The sequence below is a fragment of the Phocoena sinus genome, chromosome 2 (assembly GCF_008692025.1).
Source record: "Phocoena sinus isolate mPhoSin1 chromosome 2, mPhoSin1.pri, whole genome shotgun sequence".
Taxonomy (NCBI): domain Eukaryota; kingdom Metazoa; phylum Chordata; class Mammalia; order Artiodactyla; family Phocoenidae; genus Phocoena; species Phocoena sinus.
The window spans coordinates 110,172,232-110,187,162 of NC_045764.1; the positions used below are offsets into that span (position 1 = coordinate 110,172,232).

General features: G+C 33.7%; 1 protein-coding gene and 1 pseudogene across 5 annotated transcripts in view; one reads left to right on the forward strand and one right to left on the reverse strand.

Moving 5' to 3' along the window:
- Window positions 1-14,931, reverse strand: part of STRN3 (striatin 3) — a 115,136-nt gene that overhangs the window by 50,457 nt on the left and 49,748 nt on the right. For all 5 annotated transcript variants that reach the window (XM_032624386.1, XM_032624387.1, XM_032624385.1 and 2 more), the window contains exons 2-3: window positions 4,107-4,210; window positions 3,562-3,635 (exon numbers count right to left, since the gene is read on the reverse strand). In XM_032624386.1, the coding sequence (XP_032480277.1) occupies window positions 3,562-3,635; window positions 4,107-4,210 (178 nt within the window). The remainder of the gene's footprint in view (window positions 1-3,561; window positions 3,636-4,106; window positions 4,211-14,931) is intronic.
- Window positions 10,888-10,972, forward strand: LOC116750086 (annotated as a pseudogene).

Sequence of the window (14,931 nt, forward strand, 5' to 3'; positions counted from 1 at the left end):
GCTGAGTGGCTGGGCCCATGAGCCATGGCCGCTGGGCCTGCGCGTCTGGAGCCTGTGCTCCGCAGCGGGAGGGGCCACAACAGTGAGAGGCCCGCGTACCGCAAAAAAAAAAAATTATGTAATCTACAGAAGGTATATACCTATTTAATTTAACCAGTTCCCTAATGTTGAAATGTTTCCATTTTTCACTATTATAAATAATGTTGGTAAAAATATTCTTGAAGTACATCCTAAGCGTACAGCTCAATGAATTTTTTAACACACCCATGTAACCAGTACCTAGATGAAGAAATAAAATGTCATCAGCACCCCCAAAAACTTTCATCGTGCCCTTTCCCAAGTTTAACTAGATATTCCTAAAAGAATATTAACACTATCCTGATTTCTAAACACTAGGTTAATTTTTGAATTTGATATATATGAAATCATTTCTATCAATTTTCAATTTTATGTGATCCACATAAAATTTAGTTATAGTTTATTCACTTTTGGTTATAGCTTAGTCTAGTTATAGTTTATTCACTTTTTTTTTTGCTAAACAGCATTTCCTTACACTAAAAATCACAATGTATTTGTCTATTCTATTGGTGAAGAACATGTGAATTGCTTCCAGTTTTTTGCTATTAAAAGTAATGATACTATGAACATTCTTATACAAGCCTTGTGATGAACATTTTAAGGAGTGGAATTACTGGGCCACCGGGCACGCTATGTTCCCTTTAGCAATACAGTTATCCCACGCTTTTCGAAAGCTCTCTTTAGGCCACCTCGCTTTTATGAAAGACCTACATTTAGTACCTGTTTTCGCTAGCCTAACTGAAAAAATTCAGAGAGAATTTTCACTCTTTATGAAAAAAGGTGAAAAGAAAAAATAGCCTTCAGCATTTGTTTTGCAGTGAACTGTTACAGTGGCAGCACGCACCCCCAAGCAGCGAGAGAGGCACCACCAAGCTCCGTAACAAGCCCATAGCTTTGAACTGTGTCTATTATCATCTGTGCTTTATCTTGATCTATTTTGTGCATCATTAGCAAGATGTGTCCAAAGGTAAATTGCATCTTTGTTTTATGTCATTTTGGCTTATGAACAGGAATGCTCTACTTTGGGATACTGGGGGAAACTTGTACTGACAAATCACTTTCAGAGCAGTTTTATCAAACTAGAATTCCAACACCAGAAGGTGTGCAAATCCTGGTTGATCCACATCCTCAGCAACACATGACATTTTCTCTTTTTCATTTTCACATTGTGGTAGGTGTCTAATTGTACTGTGCTGTGGTTTTAAGTTGTATTTCCTCAAATAAGTTGTATAAGATAATACATTTGAGCATCGTTTCGTATGTTTATTGGCCATTTGGATATCCTCTTTTAATTGGTGGCTTTTCAAGTCTTTTACCCATATGTCTACTGTTGTAGATTTTTTCCCTTAAATGTAGGGAAATAGGAGCTGTTTACAGATTTGGATACACCCCCTTTTATAGAGTTAAGTTTAGGATATATATACTGGTATTACTAAGACAAGGGTATAAAAACACACATACCTTGTACTTCTTTCATAACAGTATTTCGTACGTTTTCTCTTTTTTACATTTTGATTTATTTTAAGTATATAAAAGGCAACACTGATTCATTTAATGTTTATTTCTTTCTATACTTTGATGTAAATAACTTTATCTCATTGTTTGCATGGTGTATTTTTGCCCATTCCTTTGTTTGTCTTCCACTAAACATCCTGAGTAGTTTTTCTACATCAGTAAAAATAATCTACTTTATTATTATTGTTTCCTATAAATAAAATACTTGGTTGTTATTTTATTCTTCAATTTAAGGAAGTTTTAATAGTTAAGTTTATATAGCTAAAAACAGACTTGTTTTTCTCTCATTTTAGCTGGGGGCAGGAGAGATTACATGCTAATGATTTTCCTTTATACCAACTTGTACCAAGACCAGTTAGCCAATTCCGACTCTAGTTCCAGGAACAGTGGGGCTGTTCCTCACATTTATACAGACCAAGTTAGGGGGACAGTCCTCAAGTTATACTCAGTGGGGAATTCCCTGGTGGTCCAGTGGTTAGGACTCAGCACTTTCACTGCTGTAGCCCGGGTTCAATACCTGGTCTGGGAACTAAGATCCTGCAAGCCATGTGGAGCAGCCAAAAAAAAAAAAAAGTGATTATTTTCTGAATATTCTAGCCATATTAGAAAAAAATGAGTTAAAGAAAAGCTATGAAGACATCAGGTTTTCTCTATGGTGAAACCACTGTACTCTCTCTAACTATAATGGGACTGCTGCAGTAAACATGCCCCAAAATATACAGGCCTTCCATCTTTTTATCATTTATTATAGCTTTTCCAAGGAGGAGACCATAATATTGCCCCCTGGCATCTGAGTCTTCGTAACCACTTAAAAGCTAGATCAAAGGAAACCTATGCCACTCCTATCTTGGTCTCTTAATTTTATATATGACAACTAGGAAGATATGGTTGTGGTGCTAAAATTGGTAAGTGGAGAAGACCTAAGAATAAATCAACTGCAGGTTGTACATATAGGGTGTTTCTGCCAAGTTTTAAGTACTTGATGTTAAACCAAAATCAATTAGCTAAATTTTAAAAATTTACTGTAACATTTAACTTAAAAAAAAAATCCCTATTTGTTTTATTTTCCCTACCATGTATGCTTTGACTTTATTAGGAATGGAAACAACTATACAAGGAGAAGAAAAATTGTATATCAAAATAAAGACACATTCTTTTCCTTATCTTAGTAACCAGCAGCCAAGAACAGTATAGAATTCAATTTGCCTGCACCATCAAACTGTGTATATAAATGGGTTCTACATATACCTCAGAAATAGAATATTGCAGTAATATTCCCAAATATTATATAACATAAATCAAAATATTCTTTCCTTATTAAACTTTTAGATTACTCAAATTGTAATCATATGGAACCCTAAATTAACACTAAACTGTTATAGCCTTTTCCTATATCCAGCCCTCTCTTCCTGCATAACTGTTCATCAGATACTACTCTCACACTCACTACTTTAGTAAACAGCAAGGCCAATTGGAGATAATGTTTTCCTTCTCTTATCCTTATCTGGCTGCCTCCGTAGTTTCCAAATTCAAATTTGCAATTTCTTTATGAGTTAATCACAGCTTCTCTAGAAAAAAAAAACTTTTTAATAATACAAAATTAAGCTTATATAGACTTGGATAAGAATTGCCTACAGGTGGTACAAAGAGTTACTCATTACCTTCCACTTCTAATGACAACCAAAAATACACCCAGTTTTACACAGGTTTCAAAACAAGAAAAATAAGAGAACCTCGGGATTATGTAGATGACACTATTGATACTTACTTTTATTTATTTATTATTTTTCCCCAAATTCTAGACAGTATTATAATAGGCAACCAACTAACTAACTGATGCTTTCAAAGCAAAATGGGGGTAAAGAGAACATGTTTGTTACATAAAAATGAGCTTAAACCAGTTTTTCTTGCATGGGGTGTGTGTGGGGGTGGGGGGGGTGGGGAGATTAACAGAAGAATCAAGTTTACCTGATTCAAAGGTTGGCATTTTCAAATCACCTTGGTTCAGTTCTGTGCCGTATTTTAATTTGTGATATTTTGCCCTGAAAATTTAATAATAAATTGTTGAAAGAAAAACAATTTTTTTTTCCTTTTCTACATAGGCAAGTAACTAACTACTGGTATATATTTCTCCAATGACAAAGCATAATATGAATGTCTGTTTCTTTAAACTTTACTTGCAAAAGAAGTTGGAGAAAAACAATATACTGGATGTAAAAGAAAAAAAATAAGATAAATTGCCCAACTAAAATATACACCCAAGTAAAGATAAATTTTTCCTAATCTGTAAAACAGAAAAAACTTGGACTCTATAATAAAAGATATTATTTCAATTTAAAGATTTTAATCTTTTTTTCTTTTCCTATATAAGAATCAAATCAAAATATCATCCTGTATTTTGGGCAAATCTTTGTATCTTTCAAAAGGCGTTAAATACACTGTATAACAATACATAAAGAGAATAATATTGTTCTACTTTATTTTATTCATATAAGAAAATGAGGGACACATACCTTTCTTGTTTTAATGCATATTCTAACATCTTTATTCTTCTTACTAAATCCTTCTTCAAGTTTTCTTGACCTTTTCTTTCTCCTTGCAAAAATGCTATCCGGGCCTAAAAATACAAAAAGTTCATTTATTTTCATTTTTTTCTTAACTATACATAGGAAATTGAAAAAAGGAAAACAATAAATGTAAAATTCTGCCCTTTTATTCATGACAGCAAGATTTAAAATTCATAGAAGCAGTTGATCAAACTTTCTTTGTTAGATAATACTATCACTTTAAAATAAAGATAACTATAAATTCACTATTTGCTTATAATCCTTTTGGTCTCTAATATTAAGTTTTACATGCTTTTGAAAGGAAATTTTATATGTAAAAATTGCACCTAATTCCTAACAAGTCACAAAGAACTAAAAATTATTATATTCACAAGTAGATAAATATTTTCCCTCAAATTAGATATTGCTTGTTTAAAAAACAGTAATATTCCCTCAAAAGCATTTCTTTCATGAAATACTTAAAAATTTATAATCTTTTCCATTCTATCCACCACACTCCAAATTGTTTTATCTCTTGAAACAATTATCCAGAGTATTGCAAATAGTTTAAGTTAAGCCACTTTATGTTCAATGACCTCATTACTTTCTGTTGTCATTTTCTACAGTTAGAGAATTTTTTTCCTTTTAATTGCCTTATTTTCTCAGAAAGACAATTCTCCATCTTTTTCTGGCCCTTCCCAGCATGTCAGCCTCCTTTATACACCCCACACTAAAGAGTAATGTTTAAGGAGGCTGGCATCTACATGGGGATATTTGCTGTTATGAACATATTTACAATAAAATTAACTTTCATGCTCTTGCCGAGATGACCAATAGGTGTATTTGCCCATTAAGAGAAAGTAAGCTACTTTGTAAGCTAAATTGTGGTTAATTTTTTAAAAATTTCAGTGAACATGGAATCAGAACAAATGAATTCATCTGAATAATTTAACACATTAAGTTTGGAAAAATTAAATGAAATCATTCACAACTCCGTAAGACCTGAGAAATTATACACAACTATATAACACTTAGTCTACATACAAATTTCAAAACAAAAATAAAGATCTAGGAGCAATGGTAAAGATTCAGAACCTAATAATAGTCTAGATCCTAAAGAGAAAAGTAGCACTTCTGACTCTCTTAAGCTGTGGAGCAAAGGTAGAACATATCAGTTTCATTACACAACTTCAAGAAATTCTGATTGAGGGTTTTCTCCTGTATTGGCTTTAAAAAAAAAACAAACATGAATCACATACTGTAGAACCCTTATGTGACTCTAATTTCCAGATCTCATAAGTATTTTACAATTAGCAACAGAAAAAAATGAAAGAAGTTCATTTTATTTTGCTTCTTAAGAAGTAGTGGACTTCCCTGGTGGTCCAGTGGTTAAGACTCTGCGCACCCAATGCAGGGGGCCCAGGTTCCATCCCTGGTCAGGGAACTAGATCCCGCATGCATGCCACAACTAAAAAAAAAAAAACAAAAAAAGATCCCACATGCCACAACTAAAAAGATCTTGCATGCCACAGCAAGATCTTGTACGCAACAACAAAGATCCCACATGCCACAACTAAGACCCAGCACAGCCAAATAAATAAATAATTAATTAAAAAAAAAGTAGTAGTAGTAACTGGTAATTTTTTGGTTGAGAAAGATACTGCAAACTAAGTGCAAGTCATACTGTCCTCTAAGGAATTAAAAAAAGACTACAATACTTCCTATTAGAATCTTATACTGTCGTGAGAATTCATTTTCACTTCTTTCTTTGGCATTTTGGTATTAAAAGTCATCCATACCTACAGAATCCAGTAAATTAAACAAAGAAGCACAAATCCTGTAAAATAGCAAGAACCCCAAAGCAACTTCTGAACAGGCGCTGAAGTGAGGTTAACTCACAAAGACACAAGACAAGGAAATGGTAAGAATTCATTAAAATGAAACTTAAAAGGACATAGTCTAACATAAAATACTGGAGAGGAGAGTAAAAAGCAGATAACAACAGAGAAGTCATGACTACTGGAACTGATCTTATGACCTGTACAGACTAAAAAGGTAAAGATTATGTCTGATAGTGATAATAAGGACCAACAAAATAACAGATTTGGCATTTAGTAAAGGATCATGGACAGTGGACTTTTCGATTGCTTTTACAGGTCATAATGCACCATGAACAGCATCATCTTTGCAAATAAACACTTTAAAAAGTAACCACAAAAACCATATTTACAAAGACACTAACAATAAAGAAAAGGATGGATAAATTCACTGTAATTAAAAAGCTTCTGTTCAAGATAAAGTAGGAATTGGCAATCTACCTGTTTTTGGACAGCCACAGAGTGAAAAATGGTTTAAAAAAAAACAATAAACAAAATTAGAATAGGCAACACAGACCCAATGTGACCTGCAAAGCCTAGTATATACTATTAAGGTTTGCAAGCCTTCTATATTAATATTAGACAAAATAGACTTTATATGAAAAAAGGTCATAAGAGACAAAGGACATTATATACTAATAAAAGGTTTAATACAGCAAAAAACAAAAAACAGTTATAAATATTTACATACCTAATGAGACCATCAAAATATATGACACAAAAATTGACAGAATTAAAGGAAGTAGTAGTTCAATAATAATAGCTGGAGACTTCAATATCCCACTGTCAATAACACATAGAAGAACCAGACCGAAAATAAGGAAACAGAGGACTTGAACAACTCAATAAACCAGCTAGATCTAACAGACATATATGGAACACTCTATCCAACAACAACAGAATACACATTCTTCTCAAATACACAAGAGATATTCTCAAAGACAGACCACACGTTAGGACACAAATCAACTCTAATCAATTTTAAAACTTAAATATCATTTAAAAAAATCTCCTGTGATCACAATGAAGTTAGAAATTAGTAACAAAAAAACTTGAAAAAGCCACAAATTTGTGGATATTAAACAACACCCTCTTGAACAACTAATAAAACAAAAAAATCATAAGGAAAATTAAAAAATACTTAGCGAGGAATGAAAATGAAAACACAGCTTACCAAAACTTATGGGACACAGCAAAAGCAGTGCTAAATGAATAATTTATAGCTATAAAGGCTTACATTAAAAAGCAAGAAAGAGGGGGCTTCCCTGGTGGCACAGTGGTTGAGTCAGCCTGTCGATGCAGGGGACGTGGGTTCGTGCCCCGGTCCAGGAAGATCCCACATGCCATGGAGCAGCTGGGCCTGTGAGCCATGGCCGCTAAGCCTGCGCGTCCGGAGCCTGTGCTCCACAACGGGAGAGGCCACAACAGTGAGAGGCCCACGTACCAGGGGGGGAAAAAAAAAAAAAAAAGCCAAGAAAGAACTCAAATCAACAACCTAACTTTACAACTTAAGGAATTTCAGAAAAAGAACAAACTAAATCTAAAGCTAGCAGAAGGAAAGAAATAATAAAGATTAAAGCATAGAAATAAAATAGAGCAGAGAAAAACAACAGAAAAAAAATCAACAAAATCAAAATTTGGTTCTTCAAAAAGATCAACAAAATTGACAAACCGTTACCTGGATTGACTAAGAAAAAAAGACACAAATAACTAAACTCAGAAATAAAAGTGGGGATGTTGCAACAAATTCTACAGAAATAAAAAGGATTATAAGAGTACTACAAACAATTATACACCAACAAATTGGATAACCTAGAAACACAAAATCCACCAAGACTGAATAATGAAAAAAACAGAAAATCTGAAAAGGTCTATAACTAGTAAAGAGATTGAATTAGTAATCAAGAATCTCCCAACAAACAAAACCTTTAGACTGATTGCTTTATTAGTGAATTCTACCAAACATTTAAAGGATTAACACCAATCTTTCTAAAACATTTCCAAAAATTTAAGAGGGACATTCCTTAACTCAATGAGTCCAGCACTGTGCCAAGAGCCAAAGCTAGATAAAGGTACTGCAAGAAAACCAGTATCTCTTATAAACACTGATGCAAAAACTCTCAACAAAATACTAGTAAATCAAATTCAGTAGCATATTACAAAGATTACAAATCATGACCAAGTGAGATTTATTCCTGCAATGCAAGGATGGCTCAACATAAGAAAACCAATTAATATAATATACTACATTAACAGAATAAAAAACACATGACCATTTCAACTGATGCAGAAAAAGAATTTAACGAAACTGAACACCTCTTTCTTGATTAAAAAACCTCAACAAACTAAGAATAAAAGGAAACTCTCATGACATAATAAAAGCCATTTATGAGAAAAAACAAACGTCGTACTCAATGGTTAAAGACTGAAAGCCTTCTCTCAAAAATCAGAACAAGGACGCCTGCTTCTAACACTCATGTTCAGCATAGTACTAGAAGTCATAGGCAGAGCAATGAGGCAAGAAAAATGAAAGGAATCTAAGTTAGAAAGGAAGAAGTAAAATTATCTCTGTTCACAGATGATATGATGTTATATGTAGTAAACCCAAACAATTCCATAAGTCTGTTACAACTACAAATTCAGCAAAATACCAAGACACAGTCAACACACAAAAATCAATAGCATTTCCATATACTATCAGTGAACAATCATGAAACGAAATTATGAAAACAATTCCATTTACAAAAGCATCAAAAAGAACAAAATACTTAGTTAACATAATATTTAAATAAGGAGGTGAAAGACTGCTACAATGAAAATCAAAAAATATTGCTGAATGAAATTAAAGACAGAGGGACTTCCCTCGTGGTCCAGTTGTTAAGACTCTGGGCTCCCAATGCAGGGGGCCTGGGTTCGATTCCTGGTTAGGGAACTAGATCCTGCATGCCGCAACTAAAGATCCCACATGACCCAACTAAAGATCCCACATGCTGCAACTGAACATCTCACATGCCGTAACTAAAGATCCTGCACACGCCAAGGAAGAGTCCGTATGCGGCAACTAAGACCTAGAGCAGCCAAATAAATAAAATAAATAAATATTTAAAAAAAGAAAGATAAGAAATTAAAGACAGAAATAAGTATAAACACATTCCATGTTCATGGACTGGAAGACATACTATTATTAAAATATCAATACTACCCAACTGATCTACAGATTCCGTGCAATCCCTATCAAAACCCCAGTGACATATTTTTTCCCCTTTCTTTCTTTCTTTTTTTTTTTTTTGCGGTACGTGGGCCTCTCACTGTTGTGGCCTCTCCCGTTGCGGAGCACAGGCTCAGCGGCCATGGCTCACAGGCATGTGGGATCTTCCCGGGCCGGGGCACGAACCCGCGTCCCCTGCATCGACAGGCGGACTCTCAACCACTGCGCCACCAGGGAAGCCCTCTTTCTTTTTTTTTTTTTTTTTTTTTTTTGGCCACATTGTGCCCCTGGCAGTGGAAGCATGGAGTCCTAACCACTGTACCACCAGGGAATTCCCCCCAGTGACATTTCTTAGAGAAATAGAAATACACACTCTTCTCAAAGTCACATGGAACATTCACCAAGACAGGTCACATTGTGGACCAGAAAACACACTTTCAGCAAATATAAAGAATTAGAAATCATACAAACATGCTCTCCACTCTGACAGCTTTTTAAATTGGCTTTAAACTCACATTTAATGTAGGAAAAGTAGTACTTATGGGGAAATTTACACCAGTCAATGTATATATTAGAAAAGATCTAAAATCAACAATTTAGCTTCCAACTTAGGCAAACAGAGAAAGAATAGCATTATAAACCTACAGCAAGCAGAATAATAAAATTAAAGCAGAAACCAATAAAGCTGAAAATATACCAATAATCAATGAAATAAGATTCTTTGAAAAGACCGATAAAATTGATTAACTTCTTAGTCAAGCTAACCAAGAAAAGAGAGAAAAAACAAATTAATACCAGAAATGAAATGAAAGAAAGATCATCACTACTGATCCCAAGGACACTGAACATATAAATAAAGGAATATTATGAACTCTATGCCCACAAACTTGATAATTTACATGAAATGGAACAATTTCTTGAAAGACAATCTACCAAAATCACACAGGCGAAAGAGATCATGTGAATAGGACTGTATCTAGAAATTAAACCAATAGTTAATAACTTTCTATATCAGAAGGAACCAGGCCCAGATGGGTTCAATGGTGAATTCTACCAAACATTTAGGGAAGAAATGATACCAATTCTCTATAATTATTCTAAGCAATAGAAGCAGAGGGTACACTTGCTAACTCATTCAATAAAGCCAGCATTACCCTACTATCAAAACCAGACAGATGTCACAAGAAAGGAAAACTACTGATCAATTATCTCTCATGAACATGAACACAGATGCAAAAACCCTCAACAAAATATTATCAAATTGAATCCAACAATATATACAAAGAATTACGTAACGAGTGGGATTTATTTCAGGTATGTAAGGCTGGTTTAACATTTGAAAATCTATTTATGTAATCTATCATTAACTGGCTAAACAGGTTAAAGAAGAAAAACCATATGACCATATTAATAAATGCAGAAAAAGCATCCAATAAAATCAAACACTGATTCATGACAAAAACTCTCAGCAAGCTAAGAATAGAGGGGAACTTCTGCAGTTGATAAGATCATCTACCAAAAACCTACAGCTCAATATCCTATTTAATGGTGAGAAACTAGATGCTTTGCTTCCTAAGACAGGGAACAAGGAAAGGCTATCCCCTTTCACCACTCTTATTTAACATCATACACAAAATCCTAGCCAATGCAGTAGACAAGAAAAGAACATTTTAATTGGAACCATAAAAAGATTAGCGTGGCCCTTGAGCAAGGAGGATATGCAAATTCATGAAGTATTCCATGTTTTTAAAAAAGAAAATTTTAAAGTACACACATTGAGAAGGAAAAAATAAGACTCTGCAGATGACATGACTGTCTACGAAGAAAATTCTAAAGAATTACCAAAACCTCCTGGATCCAATAAGCGATTATAGGAAGGTTAGAGGATACAAAGGTAAGACAAAAATTAACTGCCTTCCTATATATACTAGCAATGAATAACTGGAATTTGAAAATTGAAACTGAAAACACAATGGTATCTATCTAAATTAGCTGAAAACCTGTGTCTACACAAAAATATGAACATGAATGTCTGTAGCTGCTTTATTCATAACTGCCAAAACTTGGAATCAACCAAGATACCCTTCAATGGGTAAATGGGTAAATGGATAAACACTCTGGTACATCCATACAGGGAATATTATGCATCAGTAAAGAGAAATGAGCTATCAAGCCAAGAAAAGACATGGAGGAACCTTAAATGCATATTCCTAAGTGAAAGAAGCCAGTCTAAAACCCGACACACTGTATAATTCCAACTATATGACATTCCACAAAAGGCAAAACTAGAGCGACAGCAAAAAGAGCAGTAGCTGCCAAGCATCTGGGGGTAAGGAGAAAGATGAACAGGTGAAGCACAGGAAACTTTTAGGAACGGTGAAACTGTTCTACATGGTACTATAATGGTAGATCCAGGACATTATGCAACTGTCAACACCCATAAGCCAGTACAACACAGAATGAACTTTAATCTGTGGACAAACATTAATAATAATAATGTATGAGAACTGGTTAATTGTAGCAAATGTACCACACTATTGCAAGATATTAATAACAAAGGGAAACTGGAGGGGAGGCAGGCAGCAGTGCCACACCACATATGGGAGCTCTGTCCTATCTGCTCAATTTTTCTGTGAATCTAAAATTGTTCAAAACAAAGTGTTCGTTAACAAGCATTGGTGAGGATGTGGAGAAATTGGGACTCTTGTGCACAGTTGGTGGAATTATAATGATGCAACCATAATGTAAAACAATATGGAGGTTGCTCAAAAATTTAAAATGGAACTAACATATAATCTAGCAATTCCACTTCTAGGTATATATCCAAAAAAATTGAGAGCATGGTCTCAAAAAGATATTGCACACCCATAATTCACAGCCAGCCTATTCACTATAGCCAAGACGTGAAAGCAACACCACTGTCCATCAACTGATGAACGGATAAACAAAATGTGGTATATACAAAGAAATATTATTCAGCCTTAAAAAGGTAGGAAAACCTGTCACATGCTACATGAATGAACCTTCAGGACATGCTATGTCAAATGAGGAAGTCACAAAAAGACTACATAATTCCACTTTTATGAGGTATCTAAAGTAGTCAAGTTGAAAGAAACAGAGTGTAGAGGGGAATTCCCTGGCGGTCCAGTGGTTAGGACCCTGTGCTTTCACTGCCAAGAGCGCTGGTTGGATCCCTGGCTGTGGAAGTAAGATCCCGCAAGCTACGTGGCAGGAAAAAAAAAAAAAAAAAGAATGCTAGTTACAAGGTGGGGAGGAAGGAGGAAAGAGAAATTGTTGTTTAATGGGTTTAATGTTTCAGATTTGCAAGATGAAAAAATTCTGGAGATCTGCTTCACAACAGTGTGAATACACTTGACTAAACTGTACACTTAAAAACAGGTAAGATGATAAACATTATATTTTTAGCACAAATTTTAAAAAGTATTTTTAAAATGTCTTTCTTTGAAAAGGCAAACCAGATAGAAGAAATTTGCAAAACATATACCTGAGAATGGGCTCATATATATAATTCCTGAGAATGGGCTCATATATATAATTCCTATCTGCTCCCCCAAAAGGTAGACAACTTAAAAGAAAACAAACAAAAAGCAGCCTGATAGAAATATTGTAAAAAGACTGACAATACCAGGTCACAAGATACCAAAATGTCCAATCAAGATATGAAATAGTTCTCAACCTCATTAGTACTCAGAGAAATACAAATTAAAAATACAATAAACACAACACCAGGTTGGCTAAAAATTTTTTAATCTGATAATACTATTTGTTGAGGAAGATGTGAATCAACAAAACTCTCATAAATGACTTATGGGACCATAAAATGGTATAGCCTCTTTGGAAAGTTTTGTATTATCTATTAAAGTTGAAGATATAAATACATTAAAACCATATATTCCTAGCTACATACCCAACAGAAATGCATGTATGTACGTGCCTACTAGGAGACATGTAAAATATTCCCACAACCATTTTTTATAACAGCCAAAAACTGCAAACAATCTAAACCACCATCAGATCAGAAAACAGACAAATTGTCGTATGTTAGTACAATGAAATACTACCAAGTAAACTAAATGAACAAACTAAGGCTCCGAACAACAAAGATGAACCAATATAACATTGAAGAAAAGAGCAAGACACAAGAGACAACATCCTATATGATCCACTGATATATATAAACTTCACTATCAGGCAAAACCAAACTAATACATTTAAGCAATGAACACTTAGATAGTAACATACTAAAAAAAAAAAAGCAAGGAAATGATTACACAGAAAGTCAGGATAGTGGTTACCCCTACGAGGGAAGGAGGCAGTGGTGATTTGGAAGGGGCAAGTTTTAAGGCTTCTAGGGTGCTGGCAGTACTCTATTTTTTGACCTCTCCAAGAGTGATATCATGGTTGTCCTCTTTATAATAAACTGCTAACCTGTGCGATTATATTTCACACACTTCTGTAAGTCATATTTCACAATTTTTAAAAATTTAAAAAATTAATCTCACTCTTAAGAGTTAGATTTAAGAAGTATATTTTTATTATGAAGATAATATCAAAGACCTAGGTCCTTTAGAAAAAGGTTCAAGAATGGAATATGTAGTAAGTTCAATAAAGGATAAACTTTTTAAAGAACCAAAAATTTTCATTTTTTATTTGCCAGAATCAACTAATTTTAATGTTTTTAATTATTTGACTTCAAAAGTATAAAACTGAGTAGATAACTAACTTGAAATTCATTACTACATACACAGTGTAAGACAGAAATGAGCTTTTTTATAAATTTGTTTCCATATCCAATCTCAGTTAATTCAGAGTAACAAAACTTTATTGTTAAGACAACTTTTCTTCCTCTGAATATAATAGATAAAGGTACCCATTAGGGCTATATTTTATCATCTGAGTTATTCAACAATCAGTAGGTGATTATCACATGAAAATCTAAAAAAATTACTTGACACTGACAGCAGAACAACTTTTTTAACTGCAAGACCACTAGAGGTCACCAGTGCAAAACATCCAACATTGATTCAGCTAATACTACCAACCTAAAGTATTTCACAATTACTGTAGTTTCCAATATTTCTAAATAAGAACATTTTGCTTAAAACAAATAAATTACTTAACAAAATGTTTTACTGTAAGATTCTTCTTACTTTAAACAAAATTTAAACTGAATGCAAACACTGGATATAGGTGATTTTTATCTAATTATTTTAAAACAGTCTTCAGAGCTTATTTTAAAAACATATATTCAGAAATGACAACATCATTAAGGAGCAAACTAACATGCAAGGAATTTAAAAAGATAGTGTTAAATACTTCAGATTTGGAAGCAAATTAAAGACAAAATCAGGCTATAGCAACTACTAATAAATTTATATTATTACTATTTAAAATAGTAGGCTCTCAACAAATGTTAGGAACCTCTCCCCTTACGGATAAACTCAAATTATACAGGTGACTCTATTCTAAGCACTTAAATATTTTGGGCTAAGCAAGTTCAGCTGTAAATAATTTAAGGTATAAATACAGAGTCAGCTGACCCATGGAATTTTATTTGAAATGTAAAATACAAGAAAAATTCATAACATATAGAGGTTTCAAAAGCTGGCTAATTATCAAAAATAACCAAGGAGGTTAGGTTTTACACACACAAACACACAGCTTCATAATTCAGTGTGTTGAGGAA